Source organism: Crocodylus siamensis, chromosome 11, assembly GCF_052110815.1.
Source record: "Crocodylus siamensis isolate JL-2025a chromosome 11, ASM5211081v1, whole genome shotgun sequence".
Lineage (NCBI taxonomy): Eukaryota > Metazoa > Chordata > Crocodylia > Crocodylidae > Crocodylus > Crocodylus siamensis.
The window spans coordinates 20992154-21015227 of NC_143405.1; the positions used below are offsets into that span (position 1 = coordinate 20992154).

Genomic DNA, 23074 nt, shown 5'->3' on the forward strand with positions numbered 1-23074 from the left:
GGAAGTTCCCCCCATCCCACTCCTAAAAACAAGCTCCTATCTCATTCAAATACACCCCTTGTTAAACACCTCTCTCCAGGACACATGGTATGGGACAGCTTTATTCTTTCTAGCATATCCATTATTTACAGCGCTTAAAATAGGACATGGCAAGAGACAGAGGGATGTTTTTCTCCCATCAACAAGTATCAAAACAGCTTCATTTTACTGTGCTGATATGCACAAGTGTGGACTGCAGTTCTTTAGGGAGGCTGCCCTGCTTTCACATGCATCTACATCTTCCTTTAAGACTCCTCTCCCCTTCAAGCCCCATTAAACAGCCTCAACAGCCTGTTGTCAGGCCAGCCAGGTCCTGGAGCAGGAGGAACCATGCTTCCCCTTAGGATACAAGCCTGACAGCTGGTAGGGTCAGGAAAGAAGAAACCCACCTTCAACAGTGACAGTCAGCATCAGCACAAGGAAACAGAGAGGGGAACGTAAGTTGGAGGCAGCACCTAGAGCAGGGGAGGCCTGTTTGCATGTCAGTCTATTCCTGTGTAAAAAGGGGCTCACCTCACACAAGAGAAAAAGGTCAACTAAAAAAACACAAACCAAGGAAAAAAAAAAAAAGAACACAATGCCATTTCAGCCCTAGGCAGCTGTGAGCCCCACTTTGGTCCCTACCTCTTCCTGCAGTTTCCTCCTCTCCTCAACCACACAGCTGTAGTTTCTGGGGAAAGCTACCCTTATGCTGGAATACACATACTCCCTGGCAACAGACATGGGAACAATGTGTCCAGGCCTGCAGCGAGTGCAACAGACTATTCCTTCCCAGGCCCCTTTCAAAAGCTTCCCTAGAGCCTTAGTCCTTTGGAAACAGACCTGCTGAGCCCAAAGGGAGTGGGCTTGTGCCCCTACCCAAGTGCCTCATGTCTTATTTGGATCTCCTGACACTATTATCACATTCTTGTCCCTCCAGCCTCATGGAGCCTGAGCAGCAGCACTGGCCTCTGCAGGGAAGGAAGTCGTCTCAGAGACTACTGCCCACTATGTCCTGCCTGAGGCAGTCGTTCTACAACAGGTCACACAGTTGCTCAGACCAGTGCAGGAAAGCCACAACTAGGCAGGCACAGCTGTACCAAGCCACACGGTGAGAAAGGGGCAGAGTGAGCACTGGAGGTCATGTCATGGAGAAACCTGCTCTGCGCTCACCTGGGGATGCCGACCACAGTAAGGAGGGGGGAGATGGGACTGAGCCAGGCCCTAGGAATCTCCCCCCTACATGGGAGGGCACTAGCTCTGCATCACAAGGCCACCTTGGAAGAGCCCAGCCCAACATGGAAGGGGTACATATTGGCACAACTAATGTAAGGGCAGCTGCCTGGTCCTATATGGGGAAGGCTGAGCAGCAGTGCTCACAGTGAGGCCTCCAAGGAGCTGTTAGGCTTGGGAACAAGGACAGAACCAAAAATAAACATTTGCCACCTAGAAAATAGATATCTGAATGTCCGGGGGGACACAGAGCTCAAGGCCCAGACACCTAAGACCATGAGCCACAGCCAGCTGTGGCCAGCACGGACACACGCCAGCATTGCTAGGGAACTGGAGGCCTCGTTAAGACAACTCCAGCTGCCTGTCCCCTCATCGGTTGGAAGTCAGTGGGTTGTCCACTCCCCTCCCAGTTGATTTCTGGCTCAGTCCTCAGCCAGAAAGCCACTGCCTGCTGCCAAGTGTTATGCAAAGCAGCCCGGGACACTTGCCACATAGATCTGAGTGTTTCTGTGGCCCCAAGTTAGGCAGCCAACACTACAGACTGCACCCCCTGGGTCTATGCCCTGCTGCTGGGCCTTGCTCTCTAGGAGTACCCCTGGCTTTTTCAAGACTCAGGGTACCTGGCTGGGAGGAAAGTCCAATCTCTGCCTCTACATGCAGCAACAAGGACGCGATCAGGAAGGTCCCAGCCATGGATCTGCATCAGGTCCCTCTTCCCTGGGCAAGGGTGAACCATGATATTTGAGGGCCTGGATCTCAACACTGGCCAAAGCAAGCAAGGCAGGCATAGGGTTCTGCTCACAGCCCCAACTCCAAGGATGATGCTACTGGCGCTTGGCTTTGTAAGGACGGGAGCGTTTCCGACGGTCTGGTTTCCTTTGCTTGTGGAGGCGCCCGATGCTGACGCCCTGCCGTCTGCGCACAGAGATGTTCTGCTCCACAAGGCTGGCCAGCATCCCTGCAGGGGAAAGCAGATGCATGTGAGCTGACCCAGGAACTGCCTACCCACAAGCCTGCCATTTTCTGGTCTCTTGACTCCCTCCCAGAAACATGGACACTTGACACTACAACTCCTCATTAGCTCACCTAACTAGGTGTCACCTGCTTCTAATCTGGAGACCTGGATGCTCTAATCACCAGAATCTCAGCTCATTCAAAAACCAAGTCTTCAGGTTTCAGACCAAAGGATACCCGCTTTCCAGAAACCACCCCCTGCTTCCCACTACAAATGCAAACCCCACAGAATATACACACTTGCCCCTGCCGCAATGGACTATTCTACCTGCAAGAAAATGCCAGCAATTATACATCATTTGCTCATAGCCTGAAAAAAAGAGGCAGTGTCAGCTACGGGAAGCCAATCCCAGGACAAAGTGCTCCATCCCAGTGAACAGACTGCAAGACAAGGCAGCCCTTCAGCAACTCCAGCCTCTGACTTGAAAAAGCCACAGGGGCCAATTTAAAGCATCTCACCCATTCCAGGAGTGATGAAACAGAGATGAATCCTGGATGTGCAGCTCTCCCCACCCACCTTCCTACCACTGCTTGCAGTGGCAATGCATAGGGGTAGGACTCTCCCCCCGGTCAGTGAGATTGGCTGCAGGGGTGCCCCCATCCTATCTGGTCGCTGGGGTGGGGGGAGCAGGGGGCATGTGCCCCACCCCTGGCTAAGGTGGCACCAGTCACCCATAACTGCCTGGAAGCAGCAAGCCTCACCTTCCTGAGCCAGCATAGAGATGAAGGTGCAGATGAATTCATCGTAGTTGTGGGTTCTTCTTTGGTCATCAATCTACAGAAGGTGGGCAGAGAGAACTCAAGGTGAAAGGCTGCTCTCCAGGAGCAGTCACAAGTGCAGCCCAGCAAGCATCCCAGGCTGGAGCCCTATCAACAGGACAAGGGACAGGAAAGGAATACCTGGATAATCAAGTCCAGACTCCTGCTATCCCAGGCAATAGACTCAGGAGCCTGATGTGAGCTCTTGGCTGGTTTGGGTCCTATGCTTAGACCTCAACACATATGGAATCAACAACTGAACCCAGTTTAAAGCTGCTGTCCATATTGGAGCTTTCAGTTAAGAGATGTCAGGGAAAAAAAGACAGTCAGGATGGCTGATTCAAGGTCAATTTTGTCTCAAAGATGAGACGAGACTGTCCCAATTCCATCTTGCAGGGTAAGCCATGTGCTCTGTGGGGCTTAGTGCACCCAAGGTCCCAGCAGGAACTGTGCTGGGAGCCGAGCAACATCCTTCCCCTCCCTAAAGTCTCCTACATACCAGTGGCACTTGGGCCAGCAGGGCAGTTCTATTAATCAGCCTCAGCCTAGCTGCGAAGCTCAGTTGTACTGTTCTGTGCTGGGAAAAACTCCAGACTGGGCTACTGGACAAGGGGCAGCTTTCCCAGCCTGGAGTAGAGGACTGATAGAGACCGACTCCATGCCCTCACCATACCTGTCCCGCACAGCTAAACAAGTCTCTCCCACATGCCACCATGACGGGGTTTATCCTGCAGAATCCCAGGACAAACACAGGCAATACACCAGCGCACCTTGAATTTTTTCCTCTTCTCTACTTCCTCCTTCAGACAAGCCTCGTAGTTGGCAATCTCTGCTTCCACACATTTCAGCAGTGCCAGCAGCTCCTGCCGGGCCAAACAGAGAGCACTGGTCAGCACCTCCCTGCTAGGTCAGCGCCAGAGCAGCACACAGGGAAGGGAGGGCTGCAGCCAGCACCCACTGCTGTCGCAGCCCAGCTGCCTCACTGGGAATCAAAATGCTTCATGGAAACCAATGGTTTCCAACTAAACAGCTTCTCTGAGCCAGGAAGGAGAGCAAGTGGGTGAAAACAAAAACCAGTCAAATCACATGCTTGTCAGTAGGGACAGGTGGGTTTCCACCCAGCATGTGATCAGTTGGCTCTTTTGAACACACACACGGCCTCTTGACCTGCATACAAGATGCTGGACAGCCTCAGCTTCATTCTGCATCAAAAGGAAACTGCCCTCTCTGGGCAGAACTAAATTCCAGCCAGACCTACCCAGTGCATCATGCCAGGCCAGACAGAGCCATGCAGCTCTGGCACATACACCCCCTCTCTGCTAAGACAGGGAAGAGCAGGCTCCAGGAAGGAGTGCTGGTACGATGGCCTGTCTTATCCAGTACAGCAAAAAGAGCTCCTTCCCCAGTCAGACAGCTGTGCAGTACAGCAGGGCACAGTAGGGGGCAGGTACAAGGGAAAGTAAGGTTACATGTGACTGCAGTGTAACAGGCTGCTCACAGACACTTGACAACTGCTCAGGGAGTTTGCTAAGGGGAGCTCTCCACAGGACATAGCTGTGCAAGGACAGTACAACATGGCACAGCACATGGCCGTGAGGATGGCCCGAGGCACAAGGAGCTCACCTGCTCCTGCACTGCAGCACAGCAGTAATAACCAAGAAGCTTCTGGTGCCCTACACAAGGTGAGCTAGTGACCTCCACTCAGGCCCTAGTGGATACACTGTCTCCTGAAAAAACAAGCCACAACCTAGAAGAACCCCTCATGGTCAGAAAAAGGCCAAGCCTCCTCAAGTAGCTCAGTGTGCAAAGCTGGCCTGTCACTGCTAGTGCTATCACGGCTCTGTAGACAAAATGGGAAGAGTCCAGGGCTCTCCTGCTGGCCCCCATTGTGGGAGCTGAACTACCTGTGCTGCTAAAGGAGTCCACCTGGCCAGAACGGTCATACGGAGACCAACACAGAGCCAAGTGTGGTTGCCAAACTCCAGACACCAGCCTCTGGGCCCCAAAAGGTCAATGCCATTACTAGGCACACAATCCTCCCATAACACCATGCAGGGGCTGCAGACAGAACCGGCTACCCCAGCCACAGGCCATCACCAGCACGCAGCAAACAGAGAGGGGACGGTGGCAGGGGCTGGACAGACCAGCTCCCGCAAAAGGCACGGATACTCACTTTGGGAGAATACTTTTCCCCGCCAACATGATCACTTGGCCTGCTGAGTCCAGCCTTCTCTTTGCTGTCGCTGGGCTCACTGGCTTCCTTCTCCTCTAGTTTAACAGCAGGGTGGGCCTCATCGCTCTGTTTGATAGAAGGCAGGGAACCTTTTCCACCGTCTGGGCATGCCGAGGAAGGAAACATTAGGAACTAGAGCAATGTATCAACTCCCAGGCCACAGACAGGCACGTTCTCAGTAGCCAAAGGATGGCTGCTTGCCCTCCCCTTCCCATCCATTTCAGACCCCAGCAGCCCACCAGGTAACCACTTGCTTATTCCAGCCAAAGCACAGCCAAGCCCTTTCCCTCCTCCCCAATCCAAGAGCCCTTCAGTAGTGGTGGGGGAAGTGTGCGTCCAACCTACTCAACTAGAACAGCTGTGGCCTCTCTCCCTGCCCACAGGCACCCACCTGCGATGGCCAATGGGCAGAACACCCCGTCCTCAGTGAGGTGCAGCAGGCCTGTGCTGATAATGGGACCCAGGTCCCTCACAGCCCGATTGTAACGCATGCAGTCCACGCGCAGCAGGCTGTCCTCCTCCCCAAAGAGCACCTTGGAGATGTGGGAGGTGACAGGGCTTGAGGGCCGGGTGGGGTTGGCCGAGCGGATGGGAGAACGCAGTGGTGAGTTGAAGGCACTCCCTATCTCTGAGGCAGTGTCCGTACTCTCGTTGCTGGGTGTGGGGGAGGGCTGGGAATGAGTGACGACAGCCACAGCAGCACCCCCACTGCCAGTCTTGATGGAAAGGGGGATGGAGAGATCCTTTTGAGACTCCTTGAGCTTCTCCGCCAAGACGTTTATGGTGTTGGGCTGGAGGACAGAGAGCTGGCCATCTGCTGCCCCCCCGACATGATCCTGCTTCACCAGCCCCTTCCTCTTGTACCTGCCCAAGAACATGGGATAGAAGGTAAACCACAGGCAGCACCAGGTATAGTGCCCCAGCTGCTGTGGAGGAACAATGCAGCCACCTCTCTAAGACAGTGGTTTCCAACCTTTATATATATTGCATTGGAGCGGGACGGGGCGCATGAAGCCGGCTGCCTCCCTCCTGGGGCTGCCCCACTTTAACCCTGCATGTGACAGCTGGCGGCAAAAGCCACTTGCCTGGGTGGACAGGCAGATGTCTGAGCAGGGGGCTCACGCCACAACCCAGCAGCCAACCCTTAACGGCACAGTACCAGGCCGTGGCCCGGTGATTGGGAACCTCTGCTCTAGGATGAAGCACCCAAAGTTAGCAGACACTTGAAAACATTCATGCAAATGATCTATCCAACACCACAGCAAGTTTGCATTAGCCTGCCAGCCTCTCAGTCCTGGATTTAAGCAACAAGATCATTTGCCCCCTTCTTAATGGCTTTCAAATACAGCAGCACTCCCCTATGCCACCAACAGGACCAAGCAAGAGTGCTGGTACCAGCCTGCCTCTTCAGGAGCTTTCCCATGTTCCCTATGCCTGCCACAGGCCTGTAAGAGCACAGCCTCCTGCTGAAGCCTGCAAGAACTGACCCTTGTCATCGGTATGTGTGAGATAAACCGAGGCAAGATATCACTAAGCAGCAAACAAAAAGGTTCAGTGACCAGGGCTGAACAAGTGGCCTCCAGGGCCTGCTCTGCCAACCCAGCTGGGCTTGGGACCTCCCCTGTACAGAGCAGTCCCACGGTTAAGTCTGCCATCTCACAAGGGAGGCCAGCTGACCAGAGCCATTATTCACCTTCTCTCTCAGGGTTTGTTAAGTCACCTTGGCTCAGAGTTTGTGACTGGCTCCCTCACTGCAGATACTTGGCCCCTCTATAGCAATGGTAAGCACATGTGAGAACAGCCGGAGGGTGTTAGGAGGGGCCATGTGGTTTGGGGAAGCTGTGTGCTGCCTGAACATGCGTGCTACCCTGGACTGGGTCAGACCTTCCTGGACTGAATCCAACCTCTCTGCAAGCAGGATCCAGCCCAGGGGGCCATAGATTGCCAACCCCTGGTTTATTTAGTGATACATTTCTCTAGTGCTCTACACCTCACACAGTCATCTGCACTTACGTAGTGGAGAACACCAGCAAGGCCTTCCCCTCAACCCCTACCCCACAAGCCCTCAGCACAATCCACTACCTCATAGCAGAGTTGGTGTTACGGACTTCCTCCTCCTCATCATCATCGTAGTCATCCTCATCATCCGAGTACTGCTGGGGTGGTCGGATGGGGATGCGGTTTCGGCCCACTCCTGCAGCAAGGTCCTCTTCCTCCTGCAACACACGTCATCGCTTCCTGAAGAATGTTGCAAGTCGGGCCTCTGTTACCAAAACAGCCTCTGACCCCCAGCAGAGAGAGCAGGCACCAGGGATACAGGAATTCCCAAGTTTCTTACACACAAACCAAATCACCGTCACCCATATCACGACGCAATCAGAGTCACACGCAGGTGTGCCCCCCCATTCCCCCCAATTAACCAAATACTGGCGATGCCAGAATTTTTCATTCCAAACAAGTCCATGCCACTATTATCTTCTTTTGTGTCAAGCTTAAAGGCACTAGCTCTGCTCACTGTCCTGGAGAGTAGCTCCTGATCCTCCCAGCTAGCCGACTACCCTGGTTACTGCATTCTTGAAATAAGTTCACCCCCTTTCAGGGCTGGCACCGTTTTCTTGGAACCCCTCAAGAAAAACAGACCACATCTTTTGCAGCAATATTAGGCACTATTATGTCAAGCAAACCTGAGCTCCAGGTTTTCAGGAAATTTTTGTACTTAACCCTTTCCAGACATTCTAATGAAGCCCGAGCCTCTGGCTCAGCCAACAGAGCACGTTCTGGGCAAGGAGCCAGTCCGTCGGAAACAGAAGGTGAAGAGACTTTTAAACAAAATGTTTGGAATGCAAGCCCCTGCTTAGCTGTGCTTCTAACTGCAGCCTACAAGGAAAATCCCTTTCAAGGGCAAGAGGGATCCAGGCTCCATGCTCATTCATTCTGTGATCTCCACGACACGTGTAAACCCTGTCCTGCAGGGAGAGAAGCCGAGGTTGGCTCTCCAGCCTTACCCCTGTTTTGACTCCTGATGGACTTTCTCTGGGATATTTCTAAACCAACATAGTCTAGAAATTTGATGGGGGTCAACTCATCAGTATAGATCCCAGCACTTGAGTTTCTTTTTTCTCTCTCTTTTCCCCACAAAACACATATAAAGAAAAATATGCTTAAAGCAAAGTTACCAGGACACGTAAATCCAGAATGTGTTAACTCAGCAAGGAGATCCCACAGGATGAAGTACAATACGTACTTAAACCCATTAATGGAAACAGAAAAATCTGAGTGTATGCACCCAGGCATGTGCCACTGTTTGGTTTAGACAGCCATGTATGTGTATGCAGTTTGTTTCGAATTAATACAGGATAAATGCTATGCACTTACAGGGACTGAGGCTGGGAGGCCACACATCAGGCACAAGACCATCCTGACCCCTGGCAGAATTGCTACCAGGTCTGAAGGGAAGTCTCCAAGTTCTTCTCCCCATGCTCCATTTGGAAGACTCAGCTTAGAAATGAAAAGGCCCAACTCTTGCTCATTTGTATTCCCCTGACTGGGGAGAAGGGCCAGGCCACACATACCTGCATGGGTGACTTGGCATAGTTGTGGTTGTCCAGGAAGGCTGGCAGTCTCTGCACAATGGGGTTAGGGTTCGGTGGAGGCACCCCATTGATGCTGCTCACAGAAGGCTTTGCGACTAGCTTGGACTTGTTGGGGGGGCTCTGGGTGGATGCGGCGTGGCCCTGGGCCGTGCACTCATCAGTGCTGTCTGCAACACATACCTCTTACATCAGAATGAAGCCTTCTGTGGCAGACCCCATCCCCTTTGATTCCAGATGCTCCATCCAATCTTTCTCCTACCCCTGAGAACAGCTGCACTGTTCTGCTTCTTCAGAACTCCCTGTTCATCCAACCCTACCCACCTCCACCACGAGAACAAGGAGTACGGCTTAAGCTCTGCTCTCCTCCAATTCCGCAACTCATAGCCTGCCTGCTACCAGGCACAGACCGAGAGAGGCCACAGCTCTATATACATGCTCCCGAGACCCAAGACTAGGTTAGACAAGAGCTTGTATGGAATGGTTCAGATAGGATAATCCAAACCATTCCCTACCTTAAGCAGGGAGTTGGATTAATGACTTCCTGAAGCCCCTTTTAGACCTACTTTTCTATGATCCTGTAATACTGTGCAGCAAAATTCTATGCTATCAAATACAGCTCTCTATGATCAAGCTGCCAAGCCACATGTGGGTGCAGTTGCTCCTGAACTGTCTGCACGGTTCTATGCAACTCTGGAGCGTGTTCCATACCTGGGTGAGAGCTCTCTGGGGCTAGTGGTGCCCTGCCAGTCTCCAGTGCCAAACAGGTCTTGCTGCTTGCTGGTTTCGCCTCCTCAGCAGGCTGAGAATCCTGGGACTTTTGGGTCTGAATCAGCTCCGGCTGGGTCACTCGGATTAGCTTGAAAGCAAACGACAAGTAGTCTGAGCACTGAACTAGGAGCACCTCAAATCAAACTGCTTTAACAGGATTCAGAGAAGGCCACTCGTATAGGCCCTACGAGGAGAAACTGCGGGACCTAGATCTCTTCAGCCTTTGCAAGAGAAGGCTGGGAGGTGATCTGGTGGCTGCCTATAAAGTCATCATGGGAGGGCAGCAGGGAATAGGAAATGCTCTATTTACTAGAGCACCCCCTGTAGGAACAATAGCCACAAACTGAAGGACAGCAGATTTAGGTTGGACATTAGAAAGAACTTCTTCACAAAAAGGACTGCCAGAACCTGGAGTGGGCTTCCAAGGGAGGTGGTGCTCTCCCCTACCTTGGGGGTCTTCAAGAGGAGACTGGATAAGCATCTAGCTGGGGTCATCTGACCCCAGCACTCTTTCCTGCCCAAGGCAGGGGGTTGGACTCGATGACGTAATGAGGTCCCTTCTATCCCCAACATCTATGAATCTACGCTCAGTGCTAGATAGAAATGGACCGAACTGGCAGATCTCAGCCAGCCTTACAACACTGAGGAACCAGGTCACCAGGCTATTTGGCTCGAATGGGACCAGGTTAGAAGGGCTCAACGACATGGCTAAATGGAAACTCCGCTACCCTCAGCTACTGGGCCTAGGCAGGAAGAGTGAAGACAAGGGGCCAGCTGGAGAAGAGGCATGAACCCAGTACTAAGACCCCAGACACAGGGAAATCAAAGGCACTGCTTACCTAGGACACAGTCTGCTAAGCAGAGCCACCACCATTCTGGAGTGAGACCACAGGGCCCTGCAATACCTGGAGGTACCCAAAACTAAGGGCAGCAAACCCTGCTTTCTTCTCTTTAGCTGCATTCATGCTGATGTCTTGCCTTTCCTACCTGCTGTAAGGCCTCCAAGACAGTCTGCCTGTTCATCTTCAGGATGTGCAGTTTAGACTCATACTTCATCCTCCGGTCAGGCACCACTGCCATCAAGTTGAAGCGAATATCATGGTACGGCTCCCTGTGGCAAAGCACACAGGGCATGTCAGCCTTGGGTCAACTGGGGAAAGCAGCTGCCCGACAAGTCACAAATGGGGATTCAGATAGCACTCACCATGCAGTCTACAGGTCAAATGCTGCCACCCCTGTGTTCATGGCCCATTTCATGAGGACCAGACATTAGCCTGTAGCTAGAAATCAGGCTCCAGCAACCAAAGACAATGAGGCAACATGAATTCACATACATCAGACATGAGGATTCCAACTGGCTGAGCAAGGCTCCAACCAGTTGACTACCTAAAGTAACAGGTGTTGGGGACTTTGAAGTCAAATGGCAGGGTTGTACAGGGCCACAAGCTGACTGTCTAAGAGGCAGATGAGCCAGAGGTTATCTGAGCCACCACAAGGACCCTGAAGCCATGTCCCCACCTGGCAGGTCTTCACTGCAGTGCTGGGATGGCACCTGGGAGCTATTATGCTCAGAGGGGCTGGCTGAGTAGCAACCAAAAATTAACCTTTTACGGAAGGAAATTCCCTGCAGAATTTGAATACCACATTTTGGGTGACAGTAGCCAGGACATGGAACAGAGGAATGGGTTTAAAACAGGGAGGTATCTGTGTAGTGGGCAAACTGAGTTATGCTAAGGCTCTTAACATAAGTCTAGGCCTTCCCAGAACTAAGCAATAAAGTTATCCAGAGTGCCTTATAGGGCAGTGAGAAAAAGCAAGTGCTGCAACTGGTACAGTGAGTGAACCACGTACATACTTTTCCCTAAAAGGAAAGAAAACGAAAAAACAAAAAAGATTGGAGTACCTCATCTAGAAAAATGAGGTAAGGAACTTGAGGATTGGACAATTCAGGATCCTGTGCTGTGGATCGTGAATCAGTCACTTCACCTCCCCATGCCATCCTGGCTTCCAAAGGCAAAGTCTCAAGGGTGGTATTTGTGAGGCCCCCAGATCAGACAAGTTCCTAGGGAGCCAGTTACAAATACATACTATACTATGCAAGGACACTCAACACCCAGCCTGCAGCACTGAAGGGCTGAGCACCAGTATCTATGGAAGCGGGAGCATGCTACGTAGGGAACACAGTACAATTCTAAATGCCCACAGAGGGTGCCCTAGGGGCACTATAGAGTCTTCAGGTTTGGGGTTCGCTGATACCACCTCACATGCCAGGCAGCAGCCAAAGTTCCCTACCACTCTCAGAGACCTGTCTTGAATTCAAGTTCTTCCATTCCTTTCTCCAAGGTCAGTTCTTAAAGGGACAGAGAAGAGCCCCTTAATAGGGGCATGCGAAGTAGGCCCTATTCAATTCATATTTCAGCTCAAATCAGGGACAGCGATTTGATTCATTGATTCAGATCACTGTCCCCGATTTCATTCAGCTGAATCTGAAGATCTGCTGCCAATTCAGAGAATCCGTGATTCGGACACAGACACAGCTTTAAATGTTTTTTCTACATACCTCAACGTACCAGCGAGGCTTGCGATTATTGCAATGTTGGGGCGGATGGAGAGTCCCACAAGAGTGCAGGAGGGCCCTCCACGTGTTCAGCGGCGAATCCAGAAGCGCTTCTGGGTCCACCAAGGAGTGCACTGGTGGGTCCCTCCTCACCCCAGTGATCAGCTGTGGGAGGGGACTCCAGGTGCCCCCCCCAGACCCAGGAGGCACCAGTCACTGAACAGTGAAGTGTGCACTCCCCGGCGGACCCGTAAGTGGACCAGAAGTGCTTCTGGTCCACTTCCACATCTGCTGCTCAGCACGCTGGGGAGTCCCCCACGCTTCTGTGGGATACACCAGGCATGCCAGCATCACAGCATTCATGAGTTGCCCGCTACCCGGAGGTTTATAGGAAAAAACATTTAAAGCTGTGTCTATGTCCGAATCGATTTGGAGGGTTCCAATTCAATTTGGAGAGATTAAAGCAGGGGTGGGCAAAATGCAGTCCACGGGCTAGGTATGGCCCTCCAGGCCATTCTATCTGGCCTGCAGGGCCCTTAAAAAAAATTTAGAAAAATTAATATTTATCTGCCTTGGCTGCCTACCACGCAGCCCTCAATGGTTTGCTAAAAAACTCAGTAAGTGGCCCTCCACCCAAAATAATTGCCTGCCCCTGGATTAAAGGGTCTCCTGATTCAATTCGGATTCAGAGATTCAGCCACTGAATTGAGCCAAATCAAATCAAGGACCAAAGCTTTACACAGCCCTACCCCCTTAATAAACAGTCACTCCTACTACCAAAAGGTATTTATGGTGGAAGAGTGAAATCTCAAGTGGTGTAGGTGTCAGTCAGTCACTTCAGTGGTTCAAGAGAGCAATGAAAGGTGCCAGTCAGAGTAACTGGCTCTTGCTGCACCATCCTGGCTGGCAAAGTGCACCTGGGCAGTCCTACAGAGGGGAATGAATGGCTGATAAAACAACCAGCTGAACAATCAGAGAGTACACATTGCATTGCCAGCGCCTGTGCTCTGGGCTGTCATACTGCCATATTTGTGGCACCTTCTCCAATCACACCAGGGCCCAAATGCAAGCTCCCTCAGAGGCGTTTCAGTAGCAGAGGATACAAGTCAAAGGCCCTAACTTGTCTCAAGTGTTACTATAGCTAGTACAAGCAAAAGATCAAGCATGCTCATCTCACCCATACTTCAACTGGTACACAGCTATTCACGGAGATGTCATTTAATCAGAGAACTCTCCCTGCACCCTCAGAAGGCTGCTGAGACTGCAAGAGAGACGCTTCAACTCATTTTCTCTCTTTCATATACCTCTGAAGCACTTGGCCCATGTTTGGTACAGGGGAATGCCTTCCCCTCCCTGTGGGGCCATCACCCAGGATAGGAAGATCTTCTACTTGCTCACAAGCCCACAGAGAACTGGGGTGCATCATGGCAAACATGTTCAGGAAGGCCAGCCTCATCAAGGTATTTACCCTGCTGTGGCCAGTCCAATCCTTTCCATGATCACTCTCCTGGCTTTGTCTGTCCACTCCTCGTCCTCAGCCCAGGGCCCTGGGGAAACAGCCAGAAACAGGAGTTAGCAAAGCCAAACAAGTTTCCCACCCTCAGACTAGCCAGACAGCCACCGAGATCCTTTGTATTCTGCAACCCACAAGCTAGACAAAAAACAACAAAAAAGCCACCCACATGGATAAGGAGCATCTTTGGAACAGCAGGTCACCAGGAAATCTCAGTAGGGTTTGTGACTCTATTCCCATGACTACAGAAGTCCTGGTGTGAGCTCACTTCTCATCTACAAAACCAGGCTCAACTCTGGTGCATGCTGGGTGCAACATGGAAAGCACATGCTCTCCTGCCTTGGAAGCAAGTTCTCAGCTGCTTACTGACCCCTATAGCTGGGATTTGTGCTGGCAAGACAGAGAAGCAAACATTCTAATCATGTAAAACACATGGAGTACTGCTACCCTGCAAAGAGTCCATTGTGCTATGAAAGATCATTGCAAACCCCTCACTTGGAACACGTCTGGGGTCATAAAGCCAGGCATATGTCCCCTCAGGAAGATGAGAATGTTGGATCTCCAGTGTATCCACAAATCCAACTCTCCCATGAGAGCAAAGTCCTCAGTGCCCTTTTAGAAGGAGGAAGAAAAACAGGGGGTTGGACTAGATGACTTCCTGAGGTCCCTTCTGACCCTCATTTTCTAGGATTCTATGATTAATAAGCTTCCCTTCCACCTCCAGGCAAATACATTTTAAGCCACATGTGGAAATGCAATGGAGTCCAAACTGAGATCTCAGCTACCATTCAGCACTAGAAGCAGTCTCCACACAGGGGACATCTCAGCTTGAGACAGCAGCAATTCTTCACATTGGGACTGAAGGGGCGCAGCTGGGGCAGTGCTAACTGACAGAAGAGCAGGGGCTGCAGATATCTGCAGCAGTCGCGTACATATATCTCAGGGCTCTGCCTGGAATTAATGTGGAGGTATAGCAGATTTGCCAAGGCATGGCCACAGGCCAATGACAGCCCAGGACCAGGCCTCCCAAACATGGGCACACCTGAAGCCATCTACAGTTTCTTGTCATGAGTCTCAGCATGTACTGGGCAGCAGGTTCCCAGCCCTAAGCCTTCTGCTCTTGGTGGTGCTACAAGGGGCAAAGAGTGAATGTCTACCAAAAATTCATGCAAAACCAGTCCAAGGAGCTGAAGACTCCCTTTCGTGTGGGTGTGGGTGTGGGGGTGTGTGGGAGGGAAAGATGCTCACAGAGAAGGTAAATTCATTGAAGCAAGCAAATCAGCAAGGCACTGATGCAAGAGATTGCTGCTGGCTACTTCCTGGGAAGTCATGTGAGGGGCCAGGGCATCTCGTGCTGGAGCAGGACACCATGACAAGTTCCTTACCATGGTCTATGGGATAGACCTTCAGGCCATCCAGCTCAAAGAGCCGCCCCTTGATGGGAACATAGCTAACAAAATGGAAAGCCTCCATGGTCCGCACAGCGCTGATTCCATTCTGCTTTTCCGGCAGATGGCGAGGCTCTGGCCTGCAAAGGCAAAAGGGCCCAAGGTCAATGCAGCAGCAGCCTCCCTCCCCCAACCCACACAGCTGTACGATGACCTCCACACTCACCTGGCATGGCTGTTATGGGCCTTGGCCAGCTCTGGGGCATTGCCGATGGCATAACCTTTACTCTAGAACAGAAAGCAGAGAGAGAACAGCTGACCCCAGAAACGGTGGGAAACAATGGCTAAAGGTTTTTCAGATCAGGACTCAGTGTCTATGGAGAACCCTCAAATATACACAGCACTTTACAAGTACAAACCAGGCACAAAAGCTTGGGAGAGCAACCCCCAAGATCAAGATATGGTGCAAGTTCCAGAGGAGGAAGAAGGGGTCCTTTGGAGGAAGGAAGAGGTGACTTAGAGGAGGATGTGAAGAGTAGAGGTGCTTGACTACCATGACTATAGACAATGCTCTGTGCCCACAGAACAGCACAAGAACAGGCACAGAGCCAAGCCAGGGCAAAAGGAGGTAAAATCTCAGAGTGAGCATGGGAGGAAGCTTAGGGAGAACATAAAGACCAAGACAGGGGTGAGAGAGCAGAGACCTGGGTGACAGAAACCTCCTGGGAGAGGAAGACAACACAGCTGCTCATCTCAGCCTTGCCCCATACCTCTGGGCTGAAGCCCTTGGTGAAATCCTTCATTCGGCTCAACGTGGGCCCCAGGTCCACATTGCTGCAGTTCAGGAGCACGCTCAGTAGGGCGTGGGTGGCACAGGAATTAGGGATCAGCTATGGAGCAACAAGCAGGAATCAATATAGGAACAAGATGATGCTTCACCCTCACTCAGAAGTCTCCCAACAGCCAGCAGAAACCAGCACAGAAAAACAGGAGAGTTGCTTTGGTGCATGTAGTTAGTGCTTTCCTGTGAACCCTACTGAGCAAGTGCAGCAGAGCTGTTCACAGCAGTTCATGGCTGGTGCAGGAGAGGTGGGGTATCAGATCTCTGGTGAGAGGGGAGAGGGAGAGTTGGGACATGAACAAGTGGCCAGGAGAAGTAATTAGGGTGGGGTTTTACAAGGTGTCAGCTACTAGGCTGTAACTGCCCACGTGCAGGCTATTATCCCCTTAAGAGCACCAAGCTACCAGGAATCAGCTTTCTTTTACCACCATGTAAGAGCATGCACATGAGCAGTCACCCAAGTAGCTGACATGCTATAAAACCTCACCCTCATTTACCTCACAATAGCTTGTTCATGTGCTTGGGTCGTGGGTTCTGTCTACTCTTGCCTAGTCCCAGAGTGAAAAAACTCCACGCAAGCTGCTAAGCCACATCTGTACTGTAGGAACACATCACAGAACAAAGCTCCCTGATGTTTTGGGCAGGAGTCATCCATCCCCAAAGGGTTCCTTCCTCAAAGTGCCCAGATACACCCACCCCAGCTCTACCTCAGCACAAGCACCTAGGCCAGCCCTCAGAAAGACCACCCCATGGACAAAGCACTGGGCCCCTTCTCCAGGGTAGGTTCCATGCCCTGTGCACACAGCACAGCAGTCCATGCTCCAAAGGACACGGTAACCTAAGCAAGTCTGACAGACGTGCCCATGAGCTGCACTCTGTCCTGTACCCTTGCTACTTACAGATGTGGCAGCAGTGACCACACCTCTCTTTTCATGGTCCTGTCTCCCATTCCCAGCTGCTTTCTCTCATTAAGTCCCACAATATGTTTGTCACTCATGGGCAAACACCACCCCCACGTGTGGTCCCAGAGTCCAGATCTGAGAGGTTAAGCATACAACCTCCCACAAGGCATATATATAATACTGCACCTTCTCATCTCAGTGAATAGCTGCCCAGCCAGTAACTTCCTTCCCAATTTGTGCATATTCTGGATTGAAGAAGAGATACCAGCACATGAACCCACCCCATCTGTCCACTCTCCTCAGCAGCACCGCAGACAGGTCCTCACATTAGGTCCCACCCAGCTTACCTGGTGGGCAAAGAACATATTATTGACAATGTCATCATCGATCACTGATGTCTCGTCTACCAGGGTGGAAACCTTCCGGCGAGACCGGCGTTCTTCAATCCATTTGAAGAGGAAAATGAACCCATAAACAGGACTGGCAGGTTGAAAACAAATGTGAGCTAGGTCAGCAACTGCCTCAGACTAGAAAAGTTCCCACCAACCTGGACTGGGCTATTCCAGTCAGTTAATGCCAGAGGCCTTCTTCCACAATAGGAGGAGAGAGAAGAGGTCAGGCCAAACCCAGAGTGGGAGGTGCTTGCCACTGCCTCCAACTCTTGGCAAAGACAATTCACTTCAGTTGATTTCCATACCCCTGCCCCCCGCCCCCCCGATGCACAAGACAGGTAAATTGAGACAGTGCCAAACCCATAACCTTTTAACAGATTTACTAAAGTTATGTGACAGAAGAAGACATGAGAGAGCAGGGCAACCACATGCTCCAGCGGGTGCCTCTCACCGTCTCATATTCCAGTATGCTGGTCACTATATGCCCCACTATTTCCCACTACAGTATAATTACAGGGCAAAAGTTTTTAAAGCAGAGTCAGGTACTGGTTTTGACTGGAAGGTTCTTCACTGAGGTCATTTCTAAGCACTGTTGAAAAACCTCACTAGTGACTGTACAGAGATCTGTAACGGCATCTGCTAGTGGGGCTGATGCAAAGACAGGAAAACCATGAAGTACGTTCCCGAGACCCCACAGGTTCTTTCACTACCAATTCTCCCATTTTACTACCAGCCTGGAGCTCCAGCCTGCAGCACTGCCATGGCTTAGCTCCTTGCTCTTCCTCCAAGCCAAGTGAGAGGGTTGATCACGTATCCTACTCCTGCAGTCTGATGAAGCACCTTTTCCAATCCCTTCCCTGTTAGACGTTGCTAAATATAGATGTCTTTAAATGTCTGATGCACTCTCAACACAGAACTGCTTAAGGAGAGACCCACAAACTAAGCTTTTCTCCTCCTGGTGAACCCAGCTCCAGGAAGTCATACTGCTGAGTTGTTAACTTACCCCTGGCATTTGCTCTGTAGATCATAGATCTCCTCAACTTGCACCCCTTTAACCCCTTGAAAGAGAAAGAGCAGAGAACAGTATCAGACCAACAGGTGAGAGCCAGGGGCAGCATCCAGGATGGAACAAATATTACAAAAAAGCTCTTATACTCACCAAAATCTTCTACCAACAGGGTGAACAGACCTGAAGGGGAACAAAACTGAGGTCAGAACCTCTGGCTGAGTGGCACATGCATGGTGCAGGGGAGACTAATGAAGCTCCCTGACCACATGCTCTCACCAGTGCAGCAGAGTTCTCACACCACCTTCTGCAGGAAATTGCAGGTTTGGAACTGGGATCAGAGAGCACTACTACAGAACAAGTCTGGGCTGATTTCAGCACAAGTCTACTCCTGGCCAGGACACTGCCCCTGGCATACAAGTAGATGCCTGATTTGTGCCACATGCACTGACATCTTAAAAAGGTTTTAAGAGACAACCTGAGATCACCCTTCTCCTCTCAGAGCATTTCTGCTTAATCCAGGCAGTGGAGAAAAGGCCAGCACAGGAACCACCAAACTTTGCAATGCATCCCCAGCAGCACCAGAGAGTCTCCTAAGAAATGGCACTCTACCTTTTTTCCTCCCCATCTTAAAGTAGAAACAGCTTGATCAGTTCCTAGTTTTAAAATTACAGCATTTTGAATTTATTCCTGAGCATATGAAACAGCAATTAATCAAGGTGCAGTGGAGTCAAAAAGAGATTGTCCTGTAGTACAGAGTGCTGTACTATGCTGTGCTGAGCTTGCAGTGCCCCTGGCTAGTTCTAGTCACTGTAAAACTTCTGAATCCCACATTTCAAAGACCGGGGCTAACACCCTGAATACAGCAAAGAGACTCAAGTTATTGAAGACTTGTAGCAAAACAGAAGCTCCCTACAATTCTGTAGTGAAGGCAACTAACACACACCTCAGTTGTACATGCAAACAAAAGTAGGGAGGCACCACCTTTCTCATGGCATTAGGGAAACCACTGCTGGAATAACAGGCCTAGTTCTGGTGTCCACTTTTCAAAAGGAAAAGCCAAAAAGAGAAAAAAAAAAAAAAATGAGCAGGGCCCAGTGAAGAGCTGCAAGAATGACCTGAGGCCTTTGGAACATGCCTAAAAGCAAAAGGATTAAGAAGTTTAATTATTCAGTTCCTCCAAAGGAAGGACGGGTCCACATGGAAACTTCAGTGCAGTTTACAAGTACCCGGAGTGGAGAAGAGACATCCATTAGCAGATGGCTCCAACTAAGCTACTAGAAAAAGACGCGAGAGCCTGTAGCTGGAAGCTGCAATTAGATATGGGGTGGGCAAAATGTGGCCTGTGGGCTGGATGCAGCCCGCCAGGCCATTCTATCCAGCCTGCAGGGCCCGTAAAAAATTTAGAAAATTAATGTGTCTGCCCAGGGCCGTCCATCACACAGCCTTCAATGGTTTGCCAAAACTCAGTAAGCGGCCCTCCACCCAAAATAATTGCCTGCCCCGAAATAGAATAACTCAGACTAGAAATAAAGATGTAAAGTTTTAACAGTGCAGGTTAAACCACTACAGTGGTTTTGCGACACAGGCCTGCTCCACAAAACCACTGTAATGAGCCATTGCTGGAGATGGCACTGAAGATTTTAAATCAAGACTTGATGCACTGCTAAGAGAGATGTACCCCACTCCATACCTGGGTTTGATTTAGAAGCAACTGAATGAGGGGTTCCAAGTCTTGTAGGTCAGACTAGACAGCTCATCCTGGCCTTCAAGTCTCTGAACCTATGTGCAATCCTCCTCCTCCTGCTCACCTGGGAGCACCATGGGGCAGTGTAATCACCACCTTACATGACCTGGAACAGTTTCGGTTGCAGTGCATCACGACCATGAAGAGGAGGGCAATCCTACCTGCTCCTGCAACGTATCTTATTTCACCTCTTAAAGAAGAGGGCTCTAATCCTACCTACAGGCAATGCAATTCCCATCTTCCTTCACGAATGGGCTGACAGAATCATGCCCTTTGCATCTTAAGACTTTCACCAGTAAATAAACACTCAAGATAACACAAGAGAGAAGGAGCGCCTCCTGGCTCTCCAAAACACAATACAGAAAGAAGCCAAAGAAGTAAATGACCGCGAGGGCTTGATTCTCTCATCCTTACAGTGTGCTCCTCGTACACATTACACACTTTCGCTGCTAGGCCTGTCTGCCAACGGCAGCCCCAAGCTACGGCCTGCTCGGTAAAAGCACTGGTCGCCCACATCTCTGTTAAGTGCCTCAGCAAAGAGCAACTTGCAGCGATGAATAACCGAATCCTCATCCTGCCAGTGGCAATGCTAATCCCATTGCAGCTAACCATACCCTGGGCAAGTCCGCAGGGGAGGCTGGGGCAAAGGGCTGATCTTACAGGCCTCGACCACAACAGGAGCTCGTGGGTCCCGGCGCCCCGCTACGGACAAGGCGCTGCCGAGCGCCCCCAAGGCTCCCGAGCACCAGCCCCGGGGCGGCGGCGGCGGCGGCGCCAGGCACTGGCTGGGGCCGGGCACGGGCAGCGCCGCCCGCCGAGCCAAGGCCCGGAGCGCGGGGACGGGACAGCGACAGGGGCCGCGCGGGAGCGAGGGACGGCTCCCGGGCCTCAAACGCCGCAGCCCGCCCGCCCCGTCACCGCCCGCGGGGTCCGGCTCGGGCCGCCCGCCCGCACGCACCGGGGTCGCTCTCCAGCTCCAACCAGCCCTTATTCATCTTCCCGCGGGCCGCTCCCCGCCGCCATGTCCGGCCCCCGCCGCCGGCCCCGGCCCCGCCCCCGTCGCGTCATCTCGGCGCGACATCCACGCAGGCGCGCGGGTGGTGGGATTGTGTGCGCACGCGCACACGGGGGCGGAGCTTCCGCACCGGGCGCGAGATACGTCCCGGTAAGCAGAGAGCAGAAGGGGCAGGGATTAGTGTGGCACCCGGGGGAGTTCATTTGAGCCCCTCCCCCCGGAAGAGGCTGGGCCCCAGTGAGACAAAGGGCTCGCACACGTGGGGGAGGCCAGCCTATGAATAAACTGGGGCTGGGAATGGGAAGCGCAGGGTAGAGGTCTGCATAGTCCAATCAGGAGCATGCGCGTGCGCGTGCGCGGTGATCAGTCCTCTTTGTGCGGCTCCCTGGCTGCCTGCGTGGGGGCTGGGAGCAGCCTTGGGCAGGAGTCCAGAGCAAGGCTCGAGTCTGCCTGTGCTCCTGGAGCTGCCCCGAGGCACTGGACCTCCGCCCTGGCCCCCGCGTGGGCACAGGAAAATTGCCGGCTTCCGAGCTGGCGCTTGCTCCCTTCTGAAAGGGGGTTGTAGGATGTGCTTGGCGGGGGCAGCAGGACATCTCTCAGGGCCTTTCCAGACACCCGCCCCTGCGGGAGCGGAGCTCTTCTGAAAGCCTGGCCCCAGCAATGGCATGGTCATGCTAAAGGAAGGCTAGAGCGGCCTGCGGAGGTCACCTAGTCCAGCCCCTACTCCAGGTAGGAACAGCCCGGTTTAAAACATCCCGTGCAAGTCCCTGTGTAACCTGTTTCTAAAGCTACGCAACAAGACACATTGTCCCAAAACACTGGGAGCCCCTTAACCTGTCACTGGTAAAGCAAGGGGGACAAGAACCCTGTCCATGTCCTGCCACTGCACAGGGTGTTAAAAGCAAGCCCCCCCAGCTCTCAATAGACCTAGCAGATGTCCTGACGCTAAAAAGAAAGGCCTACAAAAGATAGAGGATGGGATTCACCTCCAAGGAGAATTATTCTGCACTGGCCCGGTCCTGCAGGGAACAAACCTGGAAAGCCAAGGCTACAACTGAACTCCAACTAGCTTTGAGCATCAAGGACAATAAAAAGTCCTTTTTCAGATACGTGGGGAGCCAGAGGAAAAGCAAGGGCAACATTGGACCCCTGCTGAACCAGATAGGACAACTGATGCCCAGGAAAAAGCCAACCTATTAAATGGGTACTTTGCGTCAGTCTTTCATCAGTCCCATGGGACGCCCATGCCCACTACAGGACAGGGAGGTCCGGGTGAGGGAGATCCCCTGCCCTCCATCAATGCTGACCTCATGAAGGAACACCTTGAGAGGCTGGACACCAAGTCAGCGGGCCCTGACAGTCTACACCCCAGGCTACTCAAGGAGCTGGCAAGCATCATAGCCTAGCCTCTGGTACTGATCTTTGAAAACTCCTGGCACTCTGGTGTAGTGCTTGAAGACTGGAAGAAGGCCAATGTGGTGCCAATCTTCAAGAAAGGGAGGAAAGTGGATCCAGCAAACTAGACCCATCAGCCTGACTTCTATCCTGGGGAAGATCTTAGAAAAGTTTATTAAAGAGGCCATCCTTAATGGACTGGCCGATGCCAACATCCTGAGGTATAGCCAGCATGGGTTTGTTGCGGGCAGGTCTTGCTTGACCAATCTCATTTCCTTCTATGACCAGGTTACCTATCACCTGGACAAGGGAGAAGAGATTGACGTCATACATCTCAACTTCAAAAAAGCCTTCGATCTGGTATCCCATGATCACCTCTTGGTGAAACTGGCCAGTTGTGGCCTTGGGTCCACCATGATCCACTGGCTGGAAAACTGGCTCCATGGTTGGACCCAGAGGGTAATAATTAATGGCAGTCACTCATCATGGTGCCCTGTGACCAGTGGGGTCCCCCCAAGGCTCTGTCCTTAGACCCATATTGTTCAACGTCTTCATTAATGATGTGGACATTAGAGTCAGAAGCGGACTGGCCAAGTTCACCGATGACACCAAACTTTGGGGCAAAGCATCCACACCAGAAGACAGGCAGGTGATCCAGGCTGACCTGGACAGGCTCAGCAAATGGGCGGACAAGGACCTG

General features: G+C 51.9%; 1 protein-coding gene across 1 annotated transcript; it reads right to left on the bottom strand.

The window, feature by feature from the left end:
• Positions 1 to 83: 83 nt before the first annotated feature.
• BAP1 (BRCA1 associated deubiquitinase 1) lies at positions 84 to 21010 on the bottom strand. The gene is made up of 17 exons (XM_090022618.1): positions 20923 to 21010; positions 18371 to 18400; positions 18215 to 18269; positions 17167 to 17299; positions 15847 to 15966; positions 15303 to 15364; positions 15074 to 15216; positions 13644 to 13722; positions 10606 to 10729; positions 9559 to 9706; positions 8830 to 9017; positions 7340 to 7473; positions 5649 to 6121; positions 5198 to 5358; positions 3795 to 3887; positions 2968 to 3040; positions 84 to 2209 (listed from the first exon to the last, which is right to left on the bottom strand). Exons 1-17 carry the CDS (start codon positions 20957 to 20959, stop codon positions 2076 to 2078), a joined length of 2187 nt encoding a protein of 728 aa, XP_089878744.1. The 5' UTR covers positions 20960 to 21010; the 3' UTR covers positions 84 to 2075.
• Between the last annotated feature and the right edge of the window lie 2064 nt (positions 21011 to 23074).